Source organism: Pseudophryne corroboree, chromosome 2 (genome assembly GCF_028390025.1).
Source record: "Pseudophryne corroboree isolate aPseCor3 chromosome 2, aPseCor3.hap2, whole genome shotgun sequence".
NCBI classification, from domain to species: domain Eukaryota; kingdom Metazoa; phylum Chordata; class Amphibia; order Anura; family Myobatrachidae; genus Pseudophryne; species Pseudophryne corroboree.
Window position 1 is genome coordinate 538,422,797 of NC_086445.1, and position 26,044 is coordinate 538,448,840.

The window sequence follows — 26,044 nt, forward strand, 5'->3', positions numbered from 1 at the left end:
ATGAAAAAGAAACATTGTAGTAAGATAGGGTTCGCAATACAAAATATTAGACCTGTACATGTGTTTAAGTTTGTAAAAAATAAATATATAAGGGAATGTAAATTCTACCTACAAAAAAAGTGTATATCTTTTACAAAGTAATCAGATTTTAACTAGCCTCAGAGAATATTGAGGAATATGGGTAACTCTTCTCAAAGCATAGTAAAATAAGCTTACTGTCATACAAACATGTGCTAGTTCAAAAAAAAAAAAAAAAAAAAAAAAAAAAAAGGAACTAAAAGCCTGCTAAGTATTTGTTTAATTCAAGTAGATATATATCTTTCTGCAATTGACACCAGTCCGGGCTACAGTCACAATGTATAGAGGAGCATGAACTACAGTAGTAGGGTGTTTATAACACTGCTGGGAAGGCACAAACCAGATGCAGGATTCCAAAACCATGTGATCAAATAGGAGCTCACCGCTGGTCCCCAAGCATTACCATGTACTAACTCAATATTTATTGAAAGGTAGAACATTTCACTAGGAACCAGTGACTAAAGTGCTTCCGTGATTCCCACTGCATTTACACGAATACTGGTTCAACTCAATAAACGGTTGTCTCTACCACGGTCAAGTGGCAGGTCCACCTGTGTTATAGGAGGCAGATAATGCTATAAGGCACTCAGAAGCTTGTACTAGAGGATAACAAAGTGTTACAAGTCTGACGAGGTAGCTCCTGATAAAACGTCAACCGACGTGACATTTAAACGCCATATTCAAGACATATTAGAGTGATTGCTGAGAAGTCTGTATAACGGTGGAATAAATTACTGCTTCAGCCTTATCACCACTACCCACTGCCTTTTTGCCATATTACTTATTTATTCCTTGTTATACTTAAATACCACTATAATTTTTCATCAAAAAAGAAAAAAACAAAATAGATGTACAATTCCTTTTGCTCCTCTTCCCCCCTGCAAAAAAGGTACATATGCTCACCGCATTTAACTCTGTTTTAGATTCTGCATGTCCATTTTAAATCAACCCAAAACAAATGTAAAGAATCTAAGAAAGCAGAAAAAGTTCCGCACCAGGGACCAGTATGTGTTTTACACACAAACCCTGGGAAAAGCAGCATAAGGTTGAGCTGATGGAGTTTAAACTCAGGCATTCACACAGCCATTAGAATCACAGCTTTCTTTGCATGAACAAGCATGTGTAAGAGGAGGTGAAACGGTCCTATTAAACCATGTATAACAACTTGACTTCAGCGTGAATGGCTGCTTCCCTGACTTCGCTCTCCACACAATGAAAGGGACCTGTGGAGATAGAATTCTGCGATTGTCCTAAGGGTCCTGGCTCACAGATGGAATCCCTCCATAGGGGCTTCTGTTTGTTGGAAAATGTACTGTTGTTGAGAATCATCCACAGATGGGACAAGTTGAGCGTCATCCTCATCCACTCCAAAGTAATGTTCCATCAACTCAAAAGCTTTCTGGTAAATTTCCTGATTCCCATGGCTCTGCAGGAACTCAATTTTATTCAGACCTTTAGCGAAATAGAAGGAAAAAAAAAAAAAAATAAGAAAAAAGAAAAAAAGAATTAACCATCACCATGTGTGCTTCTTGCTCTGCTTCTCCTTTTCAACAGACCCCTCTTAACAGATTGTGGGTCTAATCGACAGCTAGGAATTAGACCCCTCCTGGAACAAACCATGTTGCATTGTAAAGGGTACAAAAGCATTTTATTTGGCATGCAGGAGAAATTACTGGCTGCTTTTACATGCAGCGACCAAATACTAGGCAGCTTTGTTTTCACACTCTACAGAACTCTGCCTATTTTAAGCATGCCCAACCAGCAGTGCAACATTGTTTTGTCAAGGTGAAAATTGCTCCTGAATCAAGCCCTGTATATTTATATATGGCCTTTATGACACACCTCTTCATTATAGCACATCAGCCTTTTTTATAAGTCATTATTCTATCCCTCTAACCTCCCAACCACTTGCTGTGCCAGTTCACCCTCCCGGTTACACCTATCCCAATAGACTGTAAAGCACTCATTGGCAGTGTTACCTTATAATCCCTCTTACCTTATAATCTACTTCTAGGACTATCCATGTCACCAACGTGACTCAGTTCCCATGTCTCCCATATCCCACCAGCACTTCTGCACTGTGTCCCCACCTACTTGTTGGGTACAGCATCACTGAGTGCTGATTTATTTAGTACTCCTCTCCAAATGCAAATATTCATTTATTTTACTAGACTTGATGAAGCGGTCTAACCTTTAGACTCCACCCCCCCCCCCCCCCCCCCATTCTTTCCACCCTGTCTTTGGTGGTGTCATTTTTTTAAATAGTTTTCCTATGTACTGATGTATATTTGTATTGTTAATCCCTGTGCAGAATTGTGGCACCATATAAATAATATAAGGGGTGTACAGATGTGTCCTCTTCTGTTGTTGCGCTGCATGCCGTGACATGACGTGACAAGGAGCCCTAAATCCCACCCACGGGGCTCCCATGTAAAGCAAATGGATAGTGGTAGCATGCGCAGGCTCCCGAAAATCGCACGCTGCGATGTGTAAGCATTGCAGCAAGAACAGAAGAGGACACATCTGTACACAATTTATTACAGAGCACATCATATTATATTTATGGCAAATGGTAGAATATTTGATTATTTCTTTTGATTTTATTTAAACTTTGTCTCATGCCTGTCAATCTGTTTTGATTACAGTGACTCTCTACCAAATGTGGTGCCTATGTAGGATATAATCACTACCGTTTCCCTTGATCCTAAACTTAACCCATCTCTCACACTTTCCATTATCCCAAACGTTAAAGTGTCCAGTCTCACCATATGCTTCTTCAATCAGCCCACGGTACAGGTTGATGCCATTGCCCCCCTGCTTTGCCTCTTGCTCCCCAAGTCGTAGGATGTTTTCCAGTCCATTTAGAGCTACTTGCACTATTTTAGAATCCATGACAGTCAGGAGGTCACAAAGTGGCTTAATACAGCCCAGGTTCACCAGGTACCTAAGCAAAGTAAGAATTGTAACATATGTATAAAGACAAAAGCTACAAGTTGGTTATATATATATATATATATATATATATATATATATATATATATATATATATATATATATATGGATTTATTTTACCCAATCTGCTCTGGTGTGCCCCCAGATGTGGCATTTGTTATTGCCCATGCAGCTTCTTTTCGGGTTCGAAATTCAGCTTTTTGTAAAATCTCAATCAACACTGGAAAGATATTGGCATCGGCAACAGCCTGTGGGGGAAGAGGGAGAAAAAGATTTTTTTTTAAAAAAGGAAGAAAAAAAGAAAAGAGAGATCAGTGACTCAGTTAGGATTAGCCAGAATATATCATATAGGAGAGCAGCTCAGCCTGCGCATCTACAAAGGCACGCTGAATCTACGCGGGGAACCGATCTGCTACGATGGTACGGATGTACTCTGTCGGACAGAATTGAGGAGGCAGCAGTGGGCATCACAATGCCCGGGTATGCTTCTGCCCATATTAGCATATAGTCGCAACTGCATATGGCAAAAAAAATGAGTCTTACACATTACCTGAATTTGGGCTCTATTCCCAGCAGTGATGTTGGAAATGGTCCAGCAGGCCTCTTTGCGAATAGACTCCTTCGGGCTGCTTAGAAGATGTAACAGACAAGGGAGAGCAGAGCAGTTTAAGATGACCTGAAGAGAAAAAAGAGTCAGGTTAGTGAACCATGTATTTTAGCACAATCTTGATTAGTATAAAAGTACAATAAAAACAACAAAAAAACTATAATTACAAATAGTGTTGTATTTATCACATGCATATTGTATTATAATTATACTGGTTACATATATCTGTTGTAAGTGAAGAAAGTGTTTTGAAATAATCTCCATAAACATTGAATGTGTTTTAACTTTTTTTTATTTTTTTTATTACAACCCTATGGTAAGAGTTACTGTGGTCAGTGTTAAAGTTTAAATCAGAATCAAACACTACCACAAACTGCTGCAGAGCAAGAAAGAGGAGAACAAATAATGATTTAATAGGTCAAAATAGTTTCTCAAAGGAATAAAAGTAGTCTGCTTTGTAAAACATTGCATTTGTCGTACCTTCTGAATCCCGCCAGCTAGGTTTTGCTGACATGTTTTGCTGACCTGTGCATCCAGGTTTCAGAATGTAGTACACTGCTGGCTGCCATAACTGTTGGGACTCAGCAGGTAGGATAAACCGCATAACAACTTGTAGCATTAAAGTGAAACTAAAGTCAGAAACCAAAATAAACTGTTAATAGTAGCACCTCAATGGAGTCATCTAGCTTTTGGCAAAATGTTAATACTCATCTATTGTTCACAATATTCCCTAGTAAATTTGGACTGTCCCTAAAATGATGTCAGAGTCAGTTTTTACTCCCCTTTTGTGTTGTGCAGTATGTGTTTGCGCATTTACTAAATTGTACAGAATTAATAATCTCATTAAAAGGAATACAGGGTACACTGTGTGTTCGCTTTTTGTGTACGACATTAACCTGTGCTATCCCGAGACATTAAATACTTTAGTTTAAAGAAACAAACAAAAAAAGCAATGAATGTATTAACATCAAAGTCCAGATTTGCCATGTAAATGATATAAAACATACATTCTACATAGCAGCACTGCAATTGCTATACATACATCCTGCAGTTTTATCATAGGCTAGCACTGCAACCTCACAATGCTGTGGTCATGGGCAGAACTGTGGAGTCGCTATGCTGAACCTTACATTTACTACTCTGACTCAAAACTAGAGGGTCCATCCAATTAGCTGCAAAGGGTGCAAGTTGAAGTGACTTTAAAACAGCGGCAATGGCACCACATCTCGCTCCCCTCATGCCATGGCCCACTCCCAGCCCGAATTCACTCATTTTTGCTGACAAGAGGCTGCAAGTAAATGCGAGCAAGTTCCGGCTGCCGCGCTAACTCGCAGCTGTAACATTGCAGCTAATCAGATTGGATTAAACAGCAAATGTATATTTTACATGCATTCTAGGCTGCAACTTGAACCTTAGGGTAATTAAATCTGTGCAATACATTATTTCATTAAGGATCATATGTAAAACTATATCGCAGTGTGATAGCATCAAGTGACCACATCTGTCAAATATTGATTACTTACCCTCTGTCACTTACACTACAGCAACTGGTAAGTAAATGCAGTATATGATTTTACTGTCAAGTGTTCAGGGTTGGCTGGTTTAAACCAAATGGTTTAACAAAAAAAAATATTTTATTTTTTTAATATGCTGTGACTACAGGCACAACACTGGGACTTAAAAAAAAGCCTATTGTAAGACAATCCCTGGTATCATTACACATTCTTGTTGCTTGTGGTCTTCATCTAAGTAAGCTGAACCAATGCAGTAAATCTAACACACACACACACGATAGATATAGGGAGGTGAAACAGATGATAGGTGCTAAATCTGCCTAGCATCAAGCGTCTCACCCAACATTCCCATAGGACAGGAAAAAACCCCAGTTACTACTCACAGCCTTAAAGGAGTAAACACCAACACATTAAACAAGCAATACACAGAAAAACACCTCATGGATTACTTTAAATCTTCATGTTTACTTCAATTCAAAACCTAATGTATTTCCCATTATTGATCAACTTCTGACTGCTCAATCATCATCTTCAGCTAGTGTAGAAAGAATTTTCTCTTCTTTTGGTTTAGTTAATTCGAAGCTTCGAAACAGACTGGGAACTGAAAAGGCATCTGAACTAGTGTTTTTATTCAAAATGTTTAATGCCAGTGACATACTGTATCCAGTGCGAACGCTTAACTCCTTTTTTTGTGTTTGTGCGTTTCTCTGAAAAGTACATTTGCATGTTTTAATTATATTTAGTCTAAAATTGGTTTTATTGAAAGATTTCAAATAATTCATATCAAAGCCCAACAACTTTGAATTGTTAATGTTAGAAAGCATTGTTTCATGGTTGATCAAGGTTTCTAAAACATAGCAATGTTTCACAGTATTATAACAAACAGGATTACAGTTTTTTCACTCAAATGTCAATAAAAAAAAAAAAATTGGTTTAAACAAAAAAAGTTTAAAATAAAAAATATTGTGTTTAGGTTTTTTTTTTTTACTTTTTTTTTCCAACCCTGCATGTGTTCACCTGTGACTAATACATAATGCAGCTAATCCTCACCCCTGCAATCACTATTAGCTTAGCACTCCTTCCCTATCCCTGGCTTGTACTGTACTACTACCAACATTGGTATTATATTTGGGAGTTACTTATTTATACTCACATAGATCAGTGTGGCGTACACTTCAAAACCGAAAAAAATGAACTAGCTGCATAGTGAAGTTGAACAAAATGTTATTGCTTTCAGAACAGAGAACAAAAACACTGCTGTGCTGGTCTTTATTTTTGTGTTTTTTTTTGTGTGCGTCTTGGTTAACACTTTAATGGCTCTCTGCTCCTGACATTTAGTATTTCTTTTCTGCAAGATAATAATTAGCCTCTTATATTCACAGGCGTATGAGACTGATCTGGAGGAATGACTCACAAATGGGATTTGAGGAGTCAAACACCGGAACATGTGTTGATAGAATATTACATAAAATATCACTGATTGTAAGTTTTATTTAGAAACTGGAATCATTACATTTATACCAATTCATACTCCACCCAAAATGGTCACCAGTTCAATTCTTATGAGGGCTCTATATGTGTGCATTATGTATGTTCCGCATATTTGCATGGTAATTCTATGAGTGTTCCTGTTTCTATCATTCATGTAAGCAATCACACTTTTTTCCTTAGCCGTTTGTGGGGGTAATCCAATTATCCGCTGTAATACCACGGCTAACGGATCTCTAGGAAGTCATTCAATTGATGCCGATAGCTGGCATTTTCAAGAATTTTGTTTCACTTTCCCAGAGGCAGAACATAAAAAATTCACGATAAATGCAAGTTTTTTCCGGCAGCAGCGATCTCGATAACACAGTGATTCGGGATAAGCACCCTGATACATGTATTTTTGTATGAAAATGGGTACATTTGACAGAAAAGAAAAAAAAAAAAAAGGGGGGGGGGGGCATTAATTGCATTGCCCGGAACATTAAAAAAAAAGCAGGAAAACTACGAAAAAGCTTGGGTTTTTTTGCAGTCAAATTTACTGCGGTTAATTGGATTCCCCCTTGTGTATAACTCAGTAAACAATGTGAGCAATGTGTGTATTAGGACATAATCAACCCACAGAAAGGTAAGGGAGTCATGTAGATCTGGCCAGTACTGAGAGAGAACTGAAACAGGATTCAAAATACTGAATATCAAAACATCACTCACTGATAAAAGTATAACTTTCTAGAATAAAGAGAAGGCATTTGCAATACAAGCACTCTGTCAATTTTGAGAAAATGTTCAAAAACTACTTTAGTTCCACTTTAACAACACTAGTCTGAAATGTTTTTCAGTGTGTAAAAATGTTTTCATTATAGCTTGGGTAAGCCTCTATTTTAGTATGACAAGACTGGAATCCTATATCTCACCTGGGTCTGTATATCATCTCCTGTGACAATGTTTCCAACGGCTCTCAATGCAGGTGAGGCCACCTTGTAATCATTGTGCCTGAGTAAGGTAAGGGTATAAAAACAAATAAAAGCACAATCAAAATATTGAGCTGACGGTTGGCAAAAAAAGAAATAAAAAAAAGAAGATGTAGTAATTAAAGCACCCCTCACCGGTATTAATTTAAAATGCAAACATATAGTTTCAGTTAAAACAATTAATTCACGCACTGAATTTGCAGCCTATTTTTTTTTTCTATTAATCTTGTGACATCAAGTACCAAGTCGCCTGCTGCTATTAAATAACCTAAACATCTTCGGGAACAATCAGAGATCTCAAAGACCATAAACGTTCAGATGGGAAGCTTACATTACTTCCACTACTGAGACAGGAAAGATGAAGTGAAGGAGGACTTTCAGATATTTTAGGTATGCTCCATTCTAAACGACTTCCACAATGAATCTTACGACTGACACAAAATGCTGGAACTAGGCCAGCAGTTCCCAAAGTGGGCTCTACTGCCCCTTGGGGTTGTGGGTTTACTTAGGGTAGGAGGCTGATTGGAATTATTTGATATAAAATGTGTTACTAATCTGTATTCCCTAATGGGTTAGAAGTCCCGAGGATGAAGTTATTAAAACTAAGAGGGAAGTGGCCTGAAAAATTTGAGAACCACTGATTTAAGCTATTAAAGATGTTCCTTGAGTTATAGGTTGTACAAAACATATCCAAAGTTTGCTATAAAAGACAAGCCAGCAACTGCGAGGTTTAGAGGGAAAGATTTTCAACACACGGGGGCAGATGTATTAAGTCTGGAGGAGGGATAAAGAATTGATAAAGCAGTGATAAGTGCACGGTGATAAACACACCAGCCAGTCAGCTCCTGTCATTTTTCTAATCTGTAATAATTGCCTGGTGTGCTATCACCTTGCGCTTATCACTGGTTTATCACTTCTCCAGGTCAATACATCTGCCTCAGGCTTGCTTAGGAACCACAAATAAAAAAGGAACACTGCTAAGCAGCTAAATAGAGGCTTCATTGTCACATGTAAAAAAAAAAAAAAAAAGTAAGGATGCAGTGGAGGTGTGAGGGGTCAGTGGGGAAGGGAGAGCTTTATTTTTAACAAATGAGTGCCAAATCCCTTGTGCCAGACTGTAACCCACATGCAAGTACTACTGTAGTGTCCCCCAGATGGATGCAAGAGGAACAAGGAACAGGAATACTAAACCAAACAACTCTGACTCAAGAGTTCGGGCCTTTGACACTGGAACCATATTTGTCTCTCTGCCATGTTTAGAGTGTTTGGGTACCAAGACTTTCTGGGACAGGCTCTGCGCTATCAAAGTCAACTGAATGCTTTTATTAACTTTTTTTTAGCACCTGAAAAAGCAACACTATCAGATAGAAAATGTAGATCAGATGGAAACTGTATATCAATATGGCATATACCAGAAACACCCGCGGAACGCTCATTTCTAGAACACAAGCGCTCCAGCATGTGGTGTAACAGATGCCATCATGTCAACATCTGGTTGTCCACACCAGATCTGCAGCCATTGAAAGACATCCAGATAAAGGGAGGACAAATTCTGCTTTACAAATTTTCCACCCCAGGAACGAAAGCCACTGTGAAGGTTGCTCCACCTAAAGCATGATCCTGTAGGTCTCATGTCCATAGCACTACTGACCACTTGGTGATTTATGTAAGCCAAGCTTGTGGCATTGTCCAACGGGATTATGATGTCCCTCCCTCGCAAGAACTGGCATTAACTGTGCAGAGCACTGAAAACCACTGAGCTCAAGCGTATTTATCAAGAGCTTTGACTTCTCTGGAGTCCAAATACACTATTAACTGGAGTGACAAGCAACCATTCTAGCCTTAAAAGGCTGGTGATGGCCATCCAACACGACATGGAAAAATGGGTGGCCCCTGCTAACATGGTCTCTTCTTAGTGTGAGACATGTACCATTTTTAAATTGGTTTCACCTGGATGTATGGAACTGTGTAAATTTCATTGCATTGAAGGTGAACATCTTTCCGAGGTTATACATGCAAAGGTGGACAGACAACTATCTGTGAACCAACAAGGGCATCATCATGTAGCAAGAGGACTTTATGCTTCTGTTAGAACGCCCCCTACTTACGAATATTAAACTTAAGTCCAGGGAAGAACATTCGCAAGGGAGTAGTCAAGCTGGATTTCCTGAAATTAATATCAGCTGTGAAATTCCAAGGTCTTGGCTAGAAAGCATGTTACCCGTGATTGCAATGAAACCACTGGTCTCTGAAATGAAGCAGAGGCCCACCCCCACCACAGGAATTCCCCAAGTGACTGCTGGCCAGATGGCTTGCTGGCCACCTCTCTGCCCAGTCTGTTTGTTTTTATGCAGCCCTCCGTGAGATCAGACTACTTGCTTTTCCATTGGGATAAAACAAGCAATACCCAACAACCTTCAGGATAAAGTACTTGACAGAAAGACCTTCAATGGTTATGGCAGGAACTCTAGAGTCCTCTTGGACTCAGCATCTACATCTTACCACTCTAATTGACCCAAGCTGAAGATAGATTGGGTCTGAGGGTTGCCTCAATTTTTCAATTCATTCTAAGTCACAAGGTGGCAGTGTTCAGAATCAGAATGATGGTGGTCTTAGAAAGCCTAGCTATGAAGCAAAGATTCCCAAGTTCACTGTAACATCACTAGGGAAAGGATAGAGGGACTGATACTGGAAAATCAGGCATCGTCTACACTTTAACAAGTCAAGCAAATGAGCAGAATGGGAGAAAGAATCGGTCCATTTCTTAATAATTTTAAACAGTGAAGTGTTTGGAATATCCTGAGCTCTAGTTTCTGACTACAGCACGCACTAGATTATCCACACTCAACTTTATGATGGTATCCTCACCAGAACAATAAGAAAGGTCAAGGAGAGACAGTCAAGACACACTCCTCTCCTCTAGAGCCTGTGTAACACCAGGAACCTGCCACTTTGGTGGTCTAGAAGAGGTGTCTGTAGTTATAATACTCTGCAAGAAAAAGGAAACCTTCAGCACACCATGCAGTGACTGTGCCAAGTCTTACCTCCCTGTGCAGAACCTATGTGAAGTACTAAACCATGACATCAAAGCCACGAGGAGGAGGAGGAGGGACCACCTACCTGATTGTCATTGGCCAAATGGGGATCATGGCCATGAACGGGTTTCCCCACTGGAGGAAACCTCTAGACAGGAGCTGTGACTATGGGATGCCACACCAGAAGTAAAAGAAAAGGCAACAAAATAAGGCATAAATACAATGGCTGCAAAAGTCAGCCAAGAAAAAAAAAAGTGTCTAGCTCTGGCAAACAACGGAGGTTCCCAGCCAGCCTACAGTATAGAGAAGGAGTCTCTTTTTGTTAGTAAATTTAAAGTGTTCCAGCTCGTCCCTGCACTTTATACCCCACTGTATCCAGTATCTCCTCCTTGGATGCTGGATAAGTACAATTTAGAACAATTCTATGATTCAGACACAGACCAAATATATACCTATATCACTTTGATATAAGCTGGTATAGCATCTTCTAATGAAGGTACAAAAGTAATTGTAGTCTATTTAATGATCCCTTCTCAATGGATAAACATTGCTCAAACCCTCCCACATTAAATGTTTGTAACAAAGCAGTTGAAGTACGACGGCACTAACAACTTATCACATACAATTGCTTTTCTGCTCATGTCACACTAACATTAAGAGTTCCACCAGCCTGCGGCAGACACCAGAGTCAATTACTGCCTGTATCTTCTCATTGGGACCATCCGAAAGATACGATAAAGCCCAGCACGCATCTGCTAACAGGTCAGAGTCACTGCTGAACAGGAGCCGTGATAGCACAGGAAGACACTGAGACACCTAGAAAGACCAGCATGAGAAACAAGTAATTAGATCCCTGAGAATGGTGTAGGAAATAATCAAACAGAAATGGACTTCTGATGAAACTATATAAATGTGGAAATACACCTTGTCAAAGTCTGGAGGTGGATTCTTCCCTCGGCACAAGTTAGACAAGGCCCAGACAGCATTCCTGGTCATGGTGAGACGAGTTGACTTGGTAAGCAGACTGCAACAGAAACCAGTGCAATATATACATAAATAAAAACATTTTTTTTTTTACCCCACCCTTATTTTGGTTGCATAATGTACTTACATAAGTAGGGGAGGAAGGATATCACAGCTGAGCACGTAGTCTCGGCACACAGAGCTATCACCTGCAATGTTCCCCAAAGCCCACACAGCCTGAAGAAACAGAGAAAAAGTACAACTATTGAGAACAGGTCAAATGCTGCAACATACACAGAATATGGGCTTTCAGAAATACGCAAAAGACAGAACATTAGAAAGACAGAGTGGCAGAGGCAGAATGGTATGCAGACCTGCTCCTGCACATCTTCATAGTCGGAGTTTAGCAGCTGGATGAAGATTGGCACAGCTCCTGCTTCTATCACTATCTTTGTTTGTTGTGAAGTACCAGAAGCAATGTTTGTTAAGGCCCATGCAGCTTCAAACTGTAAAAATAAGACAGTCCGTCAACATTGTGCCTCTTCCAAATTCCTCAATACCAAACTCCCCTCCATGCTTCTTGACGCAAAGTAATGCACTCACCTGTAGTGTATAGTTTTCACTCTTCTTAAGGAAATCCACAAAGCGCTCTACCACACCAGGAGCATTGATCACTTCGTCTATTGGGGGGTTTGGCTCTGAAAAGGTATAAGAAACTAGGTAGATGTGCAACACACTCATTGATGATATGGCTTTATCCATTATACATGTCTATCAACTTCAATATAAAAATAAAAACACCGCAAAAATTCATACCTTTAGATAATAGCTTTCGGAATTTTTGGGTAGTCGCCAATTGCAGGTCAGGGTCATCAGACAGCAATAATCCAACCATCTCACGGGTAATTACTCCATCCTGGGTAAGTGAATAAAATTAGGCAAACATAGATCATATATGAATACAAAAACATTTAATTGTTCCATATTATTTGCACTTAACATACCCCAACATTGGTGGAGCTGACATAGGAATCCATCAAAGGCCCATCATACATGGACGCTTCTTCAGAAACAAGCTCTACATTGCGGCGCTTGAAAAGCTGCAGTCAAGGAACACAGAAAAAAAGAAAGAAAAAAAGGTTACTGAAAGATACATAGCTTTATCCCAAATAAAACCTAACCTTGTACAGCTAAACCACTGCATAAAGCGTATTACATATTTTTAAAAAAAGTGGTCAAGGCTATCACGTAGGTAATGGGAAGGCCAAATGGAAGACAGGAGGCCAGGAGTAATCCTTTGAGGCTTGATAAGGCTCTCAGCTGCTTAGAAGTGTTACTACCATTACTGTAAATCATTAGGAGCTGCAATTTGCACATGACAGTCTGAAGAATATGTGAGGCAGGGGGTGTTGTCCAACAATCAATAAGGACAGCCATTGGGCGAAGAGGAAACAACAGCTGTCCAATTGAACTACATAAGCTCTATCTGCTTGAAAAATAGTTTAAGTATAATGTACTACACTGCAGGTCAGGCCTGGCCCACAGTAGCAGAGGGGGAACCTCCAGTGGGCCCCATTATTCGAGATCCACCCACTCTGGGGATCAGGTTCTAGACTGCGCACTTGCATTGTACATATGTTCAGTGCTTAAAGTGGTCCTATAGAGGTGGTGGAATTCAGTCGTCCCCCGTGCTATTAAATAATAAGATTTTACTCACTGGTAAATCTATTTCTCGTAGTCCGTAGTGGATGCTGGGAACTCCGTAAGGACCATGGGTGGGAATAGACGGCTCCGCAGGAGACTGGGCACATCTAAAGAAAGATTTAGGACTATCTGGTGTGCACTGTCTCCTATCCCTATGACCCTCCTCCAAGCCTCAGTTAGGACACTGTGCCCGGAAGAGCTGACACAATAAGGAAGGATTTTGAATCCCGGGTAAGACTCATACCAGCCACACCAATCACACCATATAACTCGTGATAGGAACCCCGGTTAACAGTATGATAACAAATGGAGCCTCTGAACAGATGGCTTGCCATAACAACCCGATTTTTGTAACAATAACTTTGTACAAGTATTGCAGACAATCCGCACTAGGGATGGGTGCCCAGCATCCACTACGGACTACGAGAAATAGATTTACCGGTGAGTAAAATCTTATTTTCTCTGACGTCCTAGTGGATGCTGGGAACTCCGTAAGGACCATGGGGATTATACCAAAGCTCCCAAACGGGCGGGAGAGTGCGGATGACTCTGCAGCACCGAATGAGAGAACTCAAGGTCCTCCACAGCCAGGGTATCAATTTTGTAGAATTTTGCAAACGTGTTTGCCCCTGACCAAGTAGCAGCTCGGCCAAGTTGTAAAGCCGAGACCCCTCGGGCAGCCGCCCAAGATGAGCCCCCTTCCTTGTAGAATGGGCTTTTACAGATTTAGGCTGCGGTAGTCCACTGCAGAATGCGCAAGCTGAATAGTGCTACAAATCCAGCGTGCTATAGTCTGCTTAGAAGCAGGAGCACCCAGCTTGTTGGGTGCATCCAGGATAAACAGCGAGTCAGTTTTCCTGACTCCAGCCGTCCTGGAAATATAAATTTTCAGGGCCCTGACTACGTCCAGTAACTTGGAATCCTCCAGGTCCCTAGTAGCCGCAGGCACCACAATAGGTTGGTTCAAGTGAAAGACTGATACCACCTTCGGGAGAAAGTGAGGACGAGTCCTCAACTCTGCCCTATCCATATGGAAAGTCAGGTAAGGGCTTTTTCATGACAAAGCCGCCAATTCTGACACATGCCTGGCCGAAGCCAGAGCCAACACATGACCACTTTTCATGTGAGATATTTCAAATCCACGGTTTTAAGTGGCTCAAACCAATGTGATTCCAGGAACTCCAAAACCACAATGAGATCCCAAGGTGCCACTTGTGCACAAAAAGGGGCTGAATATGCAGCACTCCCTTACAACGTCTGAACTTCAGGCTGACATCCTTCCTGGCTTTGATCAGGATAAGAATGACTTCCTCCGGAATGCCTTTTTCACTCAGGATCCGGCGTTCAACCGCCATGCCGTCAACGCAGCCGCGGTAAGTCTTTGAACAGACAGGGCCCCTGCTGCAGCAGATCCTGTCTGAGTGGCAGAGGCCATGGGTCCTCTGAGATCATCTCTTGAAGTTCCTGGTACCAAGCCCTTCTTGGCCAATCCGGAACAATGAGTATAGTTCTTACTCCTCTTTTTCTTATTATCCTCAGTACCTTGGGTATGAGAGGGAGAGGAGGGAACACATAAACCGACTGGTACACCCGTGGTGTCAATAGAGCGTCCACAGCGATCGCCTGAGGTTCTCTTGACCTGGCGCAATATCTTTTTTATTGAGGCGGGACGCCATCATGTCCACCTGTGGTCTTTCCCAACGGTTTACCAGCATTTGGAAGACTTCTGGATGAAGTCCCTATTCTCCCGGGTGGAGTCTGCTGCGGAAGTCTGCTTCCCAGTTGTCCACTCCCGGAATGAACACTGCTGCCAGTGCTACCCCATGATTTTCCGCCCAACGGGGAATCCTTGTGGCTTCTGCCATTGCCCTCCTGCTTCTTGTGCCGCCCTGCCTGTTTACATGGGCGAGCACCGTGATGTTGTCTGATTGGATCAGTACGGCTGGTTTTGAAGCAGGGGCCTTGTTTGGGTTAGGGCCTTGTAAATGGCTCTTAGCTCTAGAAAATTTATGTGAAGTGAAATCTCCTGTTTTGACCACAGTCCTTGGAATTTCACTCCCTGTGTGACTGCACCCCAGCCCCGAAGGCTGGCATCCGTGGTCACCAGGACCCAGTCCTGTATTCCGAATCTGCGGCTCTCTAGTAGATGAGCCCTCTGCAGCCACCACCGCAGCGACACCCTGGTTCTTGCCGACCGGGTTATCCGCTGCTGTATCTGGAGATGGGACCCGGACCATTTGTCCAACAGGTCCCACTGGAAATTCCTTGCGTGGAACTTTCCTAATGGAATTGCTTCGTACGAAGCTACCATTTTTCCCAGGACTCGTGTGCATTGATGTACCGACACCTGTCCCGGTCTTAGGAGGTTTCTGACTAGAGATGACAACTCCTCGGCTTTTTCCATTGGAAGAAACACTTTTTTCTGGTCTGTTTCCAGAATCATTCCCAGGAACAGAAGACGTGTCGTCGGGACCAGCTGTGACTTTGGAATTGAGAATCCAGCCCTGCTGTTGCAGCACTTCCCGAGAAAGTGCTACCCCCTTACCAACTGTTCCTTGGAGCTCGCCTTTATCAGGAGATCGTCCAAGTACGGGATAATTAAACTCCCTTCTTGCGAAGGAGTATCATCATTTCGGTCATTACCCTGGTAAAGACCCTCGGTGCCGTGGATAATCCAAACGGCAGCGTCTGGAACTGATAGTGACAGTCCTGTACCACAACCTTGAGGTACTCCTGGTGAGGAGGGCAAATGGGGACATGCAGGTAAGTATCCTTGATGTCCAGAGAGACCCTGTAATCCCCCTCGTCCAGGTTCGCAATAATCGCCCTGAGCGATTCCATCTTGAACTCGAATCTTTTGTTATATGTGTTTAAGGATTTAAAATTTAAGATGGGTCTCACCGAACCGTCCGGTTTCGGTACCACAAACATTGTGGAAAAGTAACCCTTTTCCTGTTGAAGGAGGGGTACCTTGATAATCACTTGCTGTGAATACCGTTTTTGGATAGCCACCAACACTGCCTCCCTGGCAGAGGGAGTTGCCGGTAAGGCAGATTTTAGGAAACGGCGGGGGGGAGACGTCTCGAATTTCAGCCTGTACCCCTGAGACACTGTTTGAAGAACCCAGGGATCCACCTGTGAGAGAGCCCACTGTGCGCTGAATCTCTGAGAGGGGCCCCCACCGTACCCGGGTCCGCCTGAGCAGCCCCAGCGTCATGCTGTGGACTTACCGGACGCAGGGGAGGACTTCTGCTCTTGGGAACTAGCTGTGTGCTGCAGCTTTTTCCCCTCTACCTTTTCCTCTTGGCAGAAAAGATGAGCCTCTAGTCCTCTACTTTTCTGGGGCCGAAGGGACTGTACCTGATACTACAGTGCTTACTTTTGCTGTGGGGTAGCTTGTGGCAAAAGTTTTGATTTCCCAGCCGTAGCTGTGGAAACTAGGTCTGAAAGACCATCCCCAAACAGTTCCACCCCCTTATAGGGCAAACTGCCATGTGCCGTTTTGAATCGGCATCGCCCGACCATTGCCGAGTCCATAACCCCCGTCTGGCGGCAATGGTTTTACATATTGCTTATTAGTGATGCCAGTCGGCAAATATCCCTCTGTGCATCACGCATGTATAAGACAGCGTCTTTTATATGCTCTATTTTCAGCAAAATATTGTCCCTATCTATAGTATAAATATTATCCGACAGGGAATCTGACCACGCAGCTGCCGCACAGCACATCCATGCCGAGGCAATAGCAGGTCTCAATATAATGCCCGTGTGTGTGTATATAGCTTTAAGGGTAGTTTTCTGCTTTCTATCAGCAGGTACTTCAGGGCGGCCGTATCCGGAGACGGTAGTGCCACCTTTTTTAATAAGCGTGTAACCGCTTTATCTACCCTAGGGGGTATTTCCCAACGTGACCTATCCTCTGGCGAAAAAGGGTACGCTGCTTAGAAATTATCAATTTCTTATCGGGGGAAGTCCACGCTTCCTCACACACCTCATATCAATTCCTCAGATGCAGGAAAACTACTGGTAGTTTTCTGTCACCAAACATAATACCCTTTTTTGTGGTACCTGGGGTATTATCAGAAATGTGTAATACATTTTTCATTGCCTCAATCATGTAACGGGTGGCCCTATTGGAAGGTACACTAGTCTCATCGTCGTCGACACTGGAGTCGGTATCCGTGTCAACATCTGTGTCTGCCATCTGAGGTAGCGGGTGTTTTGACGACATTTGAGACGCTTGGACAGGCACAAGCTGAGCAGCCGGCTGTCCTATGTCGTCAAACCTTTTATGTAAGGAGTTGACACTGTCACGTAATTCCTTCCATAAGTCCATCCACACCGGTGTCGACCCCGCAAGGGGGTGACATCCCATTCACAGGCATTTGCTCCGCCTCCACATCATTATCCTCATCATACATGTCGACACAGCAGTACCGACACACAGCACACACACAGGGAATGCTCTGACAGAGGACAGGACCCCACAAAGCCCTTTGGGGAGACAGAGGGAGAGTATGCCAGCACACACCAGAGCGCTATATACCACAGGGATATCACTATACAGAGTGTTTTTCCCTTATAGCTGCATAATATATTTATACTGCGCCTAATTTGTGCCCCCCCTCTCTTTTTAACCCTTTTCTGTAGTGCAGGACTGCAGGGGAGAGCCAGGGAGCGATCCCTCCAGCGGGGCTGAGGGAAAATGGCGCCAGTGTGCTGAGGGAGATGGCTCCGCCCCTTTTTCGGCAGGCTTTCTCCCGCTATTGTAAAAGTTCTGGCAGGGGTTAATAAACACCTATATAGCCCCTGGGGCTATATATGGTGTCAGTTCGCCAGCCAAGGTGTTAATATTGCTGCTCAGGGCGCCCCCGCCCCCAGCACCCATCAGTGACCGCAGTGTGTGGTGTGCATGAGGAGCAATGGCGCACAGCCGCAGTGCTGTGCGCTACCTTGGAGAAGACAGAAGTCTTCAGCCGCCGATTTTCCGGACCACCTTCTTGCTTCTGGCTCTGTAAGGGGGACGGCGGCGCGGCTCCGGGAACGGACGACGAGGTCGGGTCCTGTGTTCGAGCCCTCTGGAGCTAATGGTGTCCAGTAGCCTAAGAAGCCCAAGCTACCACCACTTAGGTAGGTTCGCTTCTTCTCCCCTTAGTCCCTCGGTGCAGTGAGCCTGTTGCCAACAGGTCTCACTGAAAATAAAAAACCTAACATATACTTTCTTCCTAGGAGCTCAGGAGAGCCCCTAGTGTGCATCCAGCTCAGCCGGGCACAGAAATCTAACTGAGGCTTGGAGGAGGGTCATAGGGGGAGGAGCCAGTGCACACCAGATAGTCCTAAATCTCTCTTTAGATGTGCCCAGTCTCCTGCGGAGCCGTCTATTCCCCCCCATGGTCCTTACGGAGTTCCCAGCATCCACTAGGACGTCAGAGAAAAAGGGACTGTTCATGCTGCAAAAAGCAGTGTGGACTAAAAAGGGCGTGGTCTCAAGAAGAAAGGGCAGTGGTCTGCACAGTAGGACAATCTTATTCATATTACACCACATTTCGAAAATCTGAGTATCTCTGTATTAAAAGTAAAAGCAAAGTAACATCAGTTAACATGTAGTCAAGAAAATACAAACTTTTGGAAAGTCGGGATGGAAAAAAGGAGGTAGAGAGGGGGGGGATGGGAACTCACAACAATATTTAAGGCTGATATGAGAGTTAGATTTAACTACTTGGTCACATTTATGACATTTTTTATATGCTTCGGATTTATATTCAAGCCAGGGAACCAGGTCGCCGTGAATTCGGAGGATCTACCTACAGAAGTTTCCAGGATTTCTTCCATGTTCATGAAATAATCTAGTTTTTAGAATCATTCTTTACATGTGGGAGAGGATGGAGTTTTCCAAAGAACGGGAATCACAGATTGTGCTGCATTGCTAAGGTGGCGTAAGAGAATTCTTGTACCTGGAGACCAGCATTGGGGAGTGGCCTAGTAACCAAAAAGCAGGGTCAATGGGGAATGGAGCATTCAGAATGTCTTGGGATGTTTTAATAACTTCCCAAAAAGCTGTTAAGCAGGGCCATTCCCACCACATATGGAGCAAAGTACCCACCGCAGCAGAGCAACGCCAGCGTTTATAAGGAGTAGAGGGATTCAAGGCATGAAGAAGTGCAGGGTGTCTATATACCAGCACATTAATATCGTACACTGGGTTTCTCTGACCTGTATACAAAAAGAACTTGAGTGCGCTTTAAGAAATATATTTTCCCAATCTTTTTTTGAAAATGTTAGGCCTAGATCTTTTTCCCAAGCTAGAGCATAAGCAGGGATAGATGTGGACTGCAAACTTTGTAATAATTTGTAGAGAGTAGAAACTATGTGGGCAGGTGATTCTCCCGAAGGGTTTCAACTCTCATGCGGCTAATTGTAGTCCGTCAATCGTGTTTAAAAAGTATCCAATTTGAAGAGTTTTCCAAAAATCCACCAGTGGAATATCCCATTTGTTTTGGATCTCTGAAAATTGCTTAACACAAGAGGATGTCACTAGCTGGCCGACCCTGAAGTGGGCCGCACCAGCCCACCTGGCAAAGTGGGAGGGGTTAAGGCTGGGGAAAAGCTAGGATTCGCTAAAAATGATGTCAATGTACTAAATTCGAAGGAGATAGAGGATAAGCGTCTCAAAGTTTTCCATGGGGAAAGAGTAGGAGTTATCGTTGGGTGAGAACAAGAAGGTTTAGGGAGCTTGGGAAGCCAAGGAAATCTCAGTGTGCTGCTGCATGTATATACCTTCAATTGCTACCCATTGATTGATATGCTTATTCCTTGTCCAGTTCAAAATCCTGCCTAGGATGATAGCATAAAATAATTCTTAATGTAGGGTAACTGGAAACCCCAGAGCAGGAAGGTCGTGATAAAATGGTGTGTTTAATTCTTAGTCATGTTATTACACACAGTGATGCCCCTTATGCAATGCCCACAGCAGTAGTACCCCTTATTCAGAGCCCATAGTAGTGGTGCCCCTAATGCAGTGCCCCCACTAGTAGTTCACCCGGTATTAATGCCTACTGTAGTAATGTCACCTGTGGTAGTGCACCTTACACACACGCTGCCATTCATCTGGCCCCCAGCTCTTTGGAACTATGGGAGAGCCATCATGGCATCTCTCCCATAGTGCACATTGCAGGTGCCGGTAGCCATAGCTGAGGAGCTCGCTGGTAACAAAATTTCAGAGGGAGCTTCTGGCATCTACCTGCTCGCCGTTGCGACTCACTTTAACCCCTGCATATGTTACATTATACTGCACAGGTCTATGATGCATTTTCTACAGTTAATTGCAGTTCTTAATCTGGCACATTGTCATGCATGGACTGAATTTATCAAGGGGCCCAGACCATGCACACTGTAATGGTTACCCAAGCCTCTGTGTTGGCAGGCCACACCTCTACGGATGGGCCCCTACCACTGCATTCCCCTGGAGGGCCCTGCATGCCCCAGTCCGACACTGCTGCACTGTATTGTTTTTAAACAATTTGTTGGGTATGGTAAGCTTTCACTTTTAAAGGTTTTGTTTACCTGAGAAGACAATAATATATGTAACATTTAAATATAAAATATCAACCTGTTCTCCAACTACTCATCTTTCTTCAATCAATAGTTTGATACACTCTGGTAAAGTGCATATAACAATATAAAAATTTAACAAAAATAGACTTATTTCCTGCATAACGTACCTGGTGCAACTACAGCCAACTGTGCTTTCACTGAATGAGACAGTGTCTGCTGCTCCGTCCACCTGTTATTCCCCAATGTAGTGGTCTGTAGCTACAGACATCACTGCTAAAGGTGTACCCCAGACACTGAACATCATTTTCCGGATTGTAAAGTCACAAACCTGTGCAAAGGGGAGAAGGGGGGGGGGGGGGGGGGGGGATTTCCCTCTGTAACCTATTGCTAATGCCTGCAGACACTCGCAGAGACTCACTCCGATACACTCTGCATGAGGGGGTGCAAAAAAGGAGGTGGTGGATCTATGGACTCCGCTTCCTGCTACTGGGGAAGGAGAGGGGAATTATTCTTCAAAAGGGACCTGTGGGGGGGTTGTTTAGGCCATTGGTGGTTCCGTTACCACTGGGGAGTGGTGATGCCACTTGGGGATCAATAGACCCTAGGGGGTTTATATTACAATGGAGACATTGACACTGGTGGGGTCAATATGGCCTTCACTCTTTTGTACAATTCTTCTACAGGACACAAAAGTGATGTTCACGTTTACAAAACTCCTGTGTATAATGCATGTAAATATGGCAAGTTCTGATGTCACCACTTTAATGTTCATTAGGAAAGTATGGGTATTATAAGCAATAAAGAACTCCTAGAGTAAATGATGATGGCTTTTAAAAGTCACTTGCAATTCAAAACGTTAATGTTAGTTCACAAACTAGGTGCATAGGCACCCTAGGTTGCTGCGGGTTGGTGGTCCAGGACCAAATCAAATTATTTATGGTCAAAGGCAAAACCAGTGCTAGTGGCTGCCAACCATAAAACATGCGGACAATCAGAAGCAAACTCTTTACACCACCACATATGACACTAAGTATGACAAGTAGTATAAAATTATCAATTAAAAAAAAATAAAAAAAAAATAAAAATAAAAAATAGGATTTTGGTTACCTACCAGTAAATCCTTTTCTCGTAGTCCGTAGAGGATGCTGGGGTCCACATTAGTACCATGGGGTATAGACGGGTCCACCAGGAGCCATTGGCACTTTAAGTGTTTCAGAGTGTGGGCTGGCTCCTCCCTCTATGCCCCTCCTACCAAACTCAGTCTAGAAACTGTGCCCGAGGAGACGACATACTTCGAGAGAAGGATTATACACAGATAGTAGTGAGATTCATACCAGCTCACACATACAAGGCACATCAAGACAACTAGCTTGAACTACTCAGCAACAGCTGAAACATTACTTACCAAGTAACAATGCAGTACTCAACTAAAACAAAGTTGTACTGAACCAAATAACATTTGGTACGGACTACGAGAAAAGGATTTACCGGTAAGTAACCAAAATCCTATTTTCTCTTACGTCCTAGAGGATGCTGGGGTCCACATTAGTACCATGGGGATGTACCAAAGCTCCCAGAACGGGAGGGAGAGCACGGAGGCTCCTGCAGAACAGATTGACTGAACTTCAGATCATCAGAGGCCAAAGTATCGAACTTGTAAAACTTTGTAAACGTGTTCGACCCAGACCAAGTTGCTGCTCGGCAATGTTGTAACGCAGAGACACCCTGGAAGACCCCACCTTATGAGTAGAGTGGGCCTTAACAGATTTTGAACACTGCAGTCCTGCCGTAGAATAAGCGTGCTGGATAGTGAATCTGATCAAGCGAGAGATCGACTGCTTAGAAGCAGGACACCCAATTTTCTTGGGATCAAATAGGACAGAGTCCGACTTCCTGTGACGAGAAGTTCTCTTCACATACATCTTCAGAGCCCTTACGACGTCCAAGGACTTTGATGTGATTGAGGAGTCAGTAGCCACTGGCACCACAATAGGTTGGTTGATATGAAATGCAGACCCAACCTTCGGAAGAAACTGCTGACGAGTCCGGAGCTCAGCTCTATCTTCATGGAAGATCAAGTAAGGGCTTTTACTTGATAAAGCCCCCAGCTCGGACACACGTCTAGCAAAAGCCAAGGCCAACAAAGTGACCGCCTTCCAAGTAAGAAACTTGACCTCTACCTCCTGTAGGGGCTCAAACCAATCCGATGGGAGGAACTACAACATCACGTTAAAGGTCCCAAGGCGCCGTAGGCGGTACAAAGAGAGGTTGGATGTGCAGAACTCCCTTCAAAAAAGTCTGAACCTCAGGGAGGGCAGCCAATTGTCTCTGGAAGAAAATGGATAGGGCCGAAATCTGGACCTTCACAGATCCCAACCTCAGGCCCATATCCACACCTACTTGCAGGAAGAGGAGAAAACGTCCGAGTTGAAACTCCACCATAGGAAACTTCTTGGATTCACACCAAGAGACATATTTTTTCCAAATACGATGGTAATGTTTAGACGTTACCCCTTTCCTAGCCTGTATCAGGGTAGGAATGACCTTCTTTGGAATGCCCTTCCGAGCAAGAATCAGGCGCTCAACTTCCATGCCGTCAAACGTAGCCGCGGAAAGTCTTGATAGGCGAACGGCACCTGCTGCAGCAGGTCCTCCCGAAGAGGAAGAGGCCTCTGCTCTTCTTGCAGTAGATTCAGAAGGTCCGCGTACCAAGACCTTCTTGGACAGTCTGGGGCAATGAGGATCGCATGAACCCTTGTCCTCCTCATGATTTTTAGGATTCTTGGGATGAGTGGGAGTGGAGGAAACACGTACACTGACTGGAACACCCACGGAGACACCAGGGCGTCCACTGCCACTGCCTGTGGATCCCTCGACCTGGAACAATAACGCTGAAGCTTCTTGTTGAGACGAGAGGCCATCATGTCTATTTGGGGTAAACTCCAAAGATCTCTTACTTCCCTGAACACCTCCGGATGGAGTCCCCACTCTCCTGTCTGCTGAGGAAATCTGCTTCCCAGTTGTCTACTCCCGGAATGAAGATGGCTGACAGCGCCAACGCGTGCCTTTCTGTCCAGAGGAGTATTCTTGTCACCTCTGACATTGCCGCTCTGCTCTTCGTTCCGCCCTGTCGGTTTATGTAAGCCACTGTTGTTACATTGTCCGACTGCACTTGAATGGCCCGGTTTCTTAGAAGAGGGGCCACCTGAAGAAGACCGTTGTAGACGGCTCTTAGTTCCAGAATGTTGATGGGCAGGCCGGCTTCCAGGCTTGACCACCTTCCTTGGAAGGTCACCCCTTGAGCGACTGCTCCCCAGCCAGAGGCTCGCATCCGTTGTTAGTAGGACCCAGTCCTGAATCCCGAACCTGCGGCCTTCCAGGAGGTGAGGCAATTGGAGCCACCAGAGGAGTGAAATCCTCACCCTTGGCGACAGACAAATTTTCTGATGTATGTGGAGGTGAGATCCCAACCACTTGTCCACAAGATCCAGTTGGAAGGTCCGAGCATGGAACCTCCCGTACTGGAGAGCCTCGTAGGAGGCCACCATCTTTGCCAATAGGCGAATGCATGGATGAATAGACACACGGGGTGGCTTCAAGACATCCCGGACCATGGATTGGATCACCAACGCCTTATCCCGTGGAAGAAATTCCCGCTGCACTTCCGTATCCAGGATCATTCCCAGAAATGACAATCTCTGGGTTGGTTCCAAATGTGGCTTTGGAAAATTCAGGATCCACTCGTGACTCTGGAGCAGTCGCGTTGTGAGAACAATGGACTGCACCAATTTCTCCTTGGACGACGCCTTTATCAGGAGATCGTCCAGATAAGGAATGATGTTCACACCCTGTTTGCGGAGCAGTATCATCATTTCCGCCATCACCTTGGTAAAAACCCTTGGCGCTGTGGAGAGGCCGAATGGCAGGGCCTCGAACTGAAAATGACAGTCCAGCAATGCGAAGCAGAGATAAGCCTGATGTGGCAGCCAGATCGGAATGTGAAGGTACGCATCCTTGATATCCAGTGATACCAGGAATTCCCCCTCTTCCAGACCTGATATCTCTGCCCTGACAGACTCCATTTTTAACTCCTTTAGAAAGGGGTTCAATGACTTTAGGTTCAGAATGGGCCTGACCGAACCATCCGGTTTCGGTACCACGAAAAGGTTCGAATAATAACCTATGTTCAGCATGTTGTCTTGAAGCACTACGCTGTCCTCCAACAGAGTTGGTAAGCCCGACTTGAAGAAACAATGAGGAGGGAGACTTTGAAATTCCAGCCTGACACAATATCTACTACCCAGGGATCCAGGCCGGACGATATCCAGACATGACTGAAATGTCTGAGTCTCGCTCCCACAGGCCCCACCACCGGGGAGTGCAGTCCACCGTCATGCGGAGGACTTTGGCGTACCCGAAGCAGGCTTTTGTTCCTGGGAACCAGCAGCGGCAGGTTTCTTGGACTTAATCCGACCTCCCCTAAAGAAGGTATTGGATGTTCTGGCCTGTCTAGGCTTGTTAGGCTGAAAGGACTGCGGTGCAGATGAAGAGAAGGATTTCTTCACAGCAGTTGCTGCTGAGGGAAGAAACTGAGACTTACCCGCTGTAGCGGTGGATATCCACGCGTCTAGAGCTTCCCCAAAGAGAGCCTGACCTGTATAGGGTAGGGACTCCACACTCCTTCTGGATTCCGTGTCGGCCGACCACTGGCGTAGCCACAGTCCCCGACGAGCTGACACAGACATAGAAGAAATTCCCACAGCCATGGAACCCAGGTCTTTCATGGATTCTACCATAAAATCTGCAGAATCATGTATGTTGCGTAAATACAATGCAACGTCATCCCTATCCATCGTATCCAAATCCTCAAGCAAGGTTGCCGACCACTTCACTATTGCTTTTGCAATCCATGCACTAGCAATAGTGGGACGTAATATGGCCCCAGAAGCAGTATATATTGACTTAAGTGTGTTATCAATCTTCCTATCTGCCGGCTCCTTTAAGGCGGTAGATCCCGGAACAGGTAGAACCACCTTTTTTGAGAGCCTGGACACAGATGAGTCAACAATCCCACCTTTTCCTATCCTCCTCAGGGAAAGGAAAAGCCACCAGAACCCTCTTACGGATCTGAAACTTTTCAGGGTTTACCCATGCCTTTTAAAAAATAGCATTCAACTCCTT

General features: G+C 44.0%; 1 protein-coding gene across 1 annotated transcript; it reads right to left on the reverse strand.

The window, feature by feature from the left end:
• Positions 1-280: 280 nt before the first annotated feature.
• KPNA6 (karyopherin subunit alpha 6) lies at positions 281-12,706 on the reverse strand. Its single transcript, XM_063954247.1, has 12 exons — positions 12,610-12,706; positions 12,422-12,521; positions 12,209-12,303; positions 11,980-12,111; positions 11,754-11,842; positions 11,567-11,666; positions 11,295-11,458; positions 7,551-7,629; positions 3,581-3,706; positions 3,151-3,278; positions 2,844-3,022; positions 281-1,530 (listed from the first exon to the last, which is right to left on the reverse strand). Exons 1-12 carry the CDS (start codon positions 12,658-12,660, stop codon positions 1,343-1,345), a joined length of 1,431 nt encoding a protein of 476 aa, XP_063810317.1. The 5' UTR covers positions 12,661-12,706; the 3' UTR covers positions 281-1,342.
• Between the last annotated feature and the right edge of the window lie 13,338 nt (positions 12,707-26,044).

Coding starts and splice junctions, on each gene's coding strand:
- KPNA6 (XM_063954247.1), bottom strand. CDS start 12,660: ATGTATGATGGGCCTTTGATGGATTCCTATGTCAGCTCCACCAATGTT. Junction 11,459..11,566: donor CACCTCCAGACTTTGACAAG/GTGTATTTCCAC, acceptor TGGTCTTTCTAG/GTGTCTCAGTGTCTTCCTGT. Junction 7,630..11,294: donor AGGCTGGTGGAACTCTTAAT/GTTAGTGTGACA, acceptor TACCTTACTCAG/GCACAATGATTACAAGGTGG.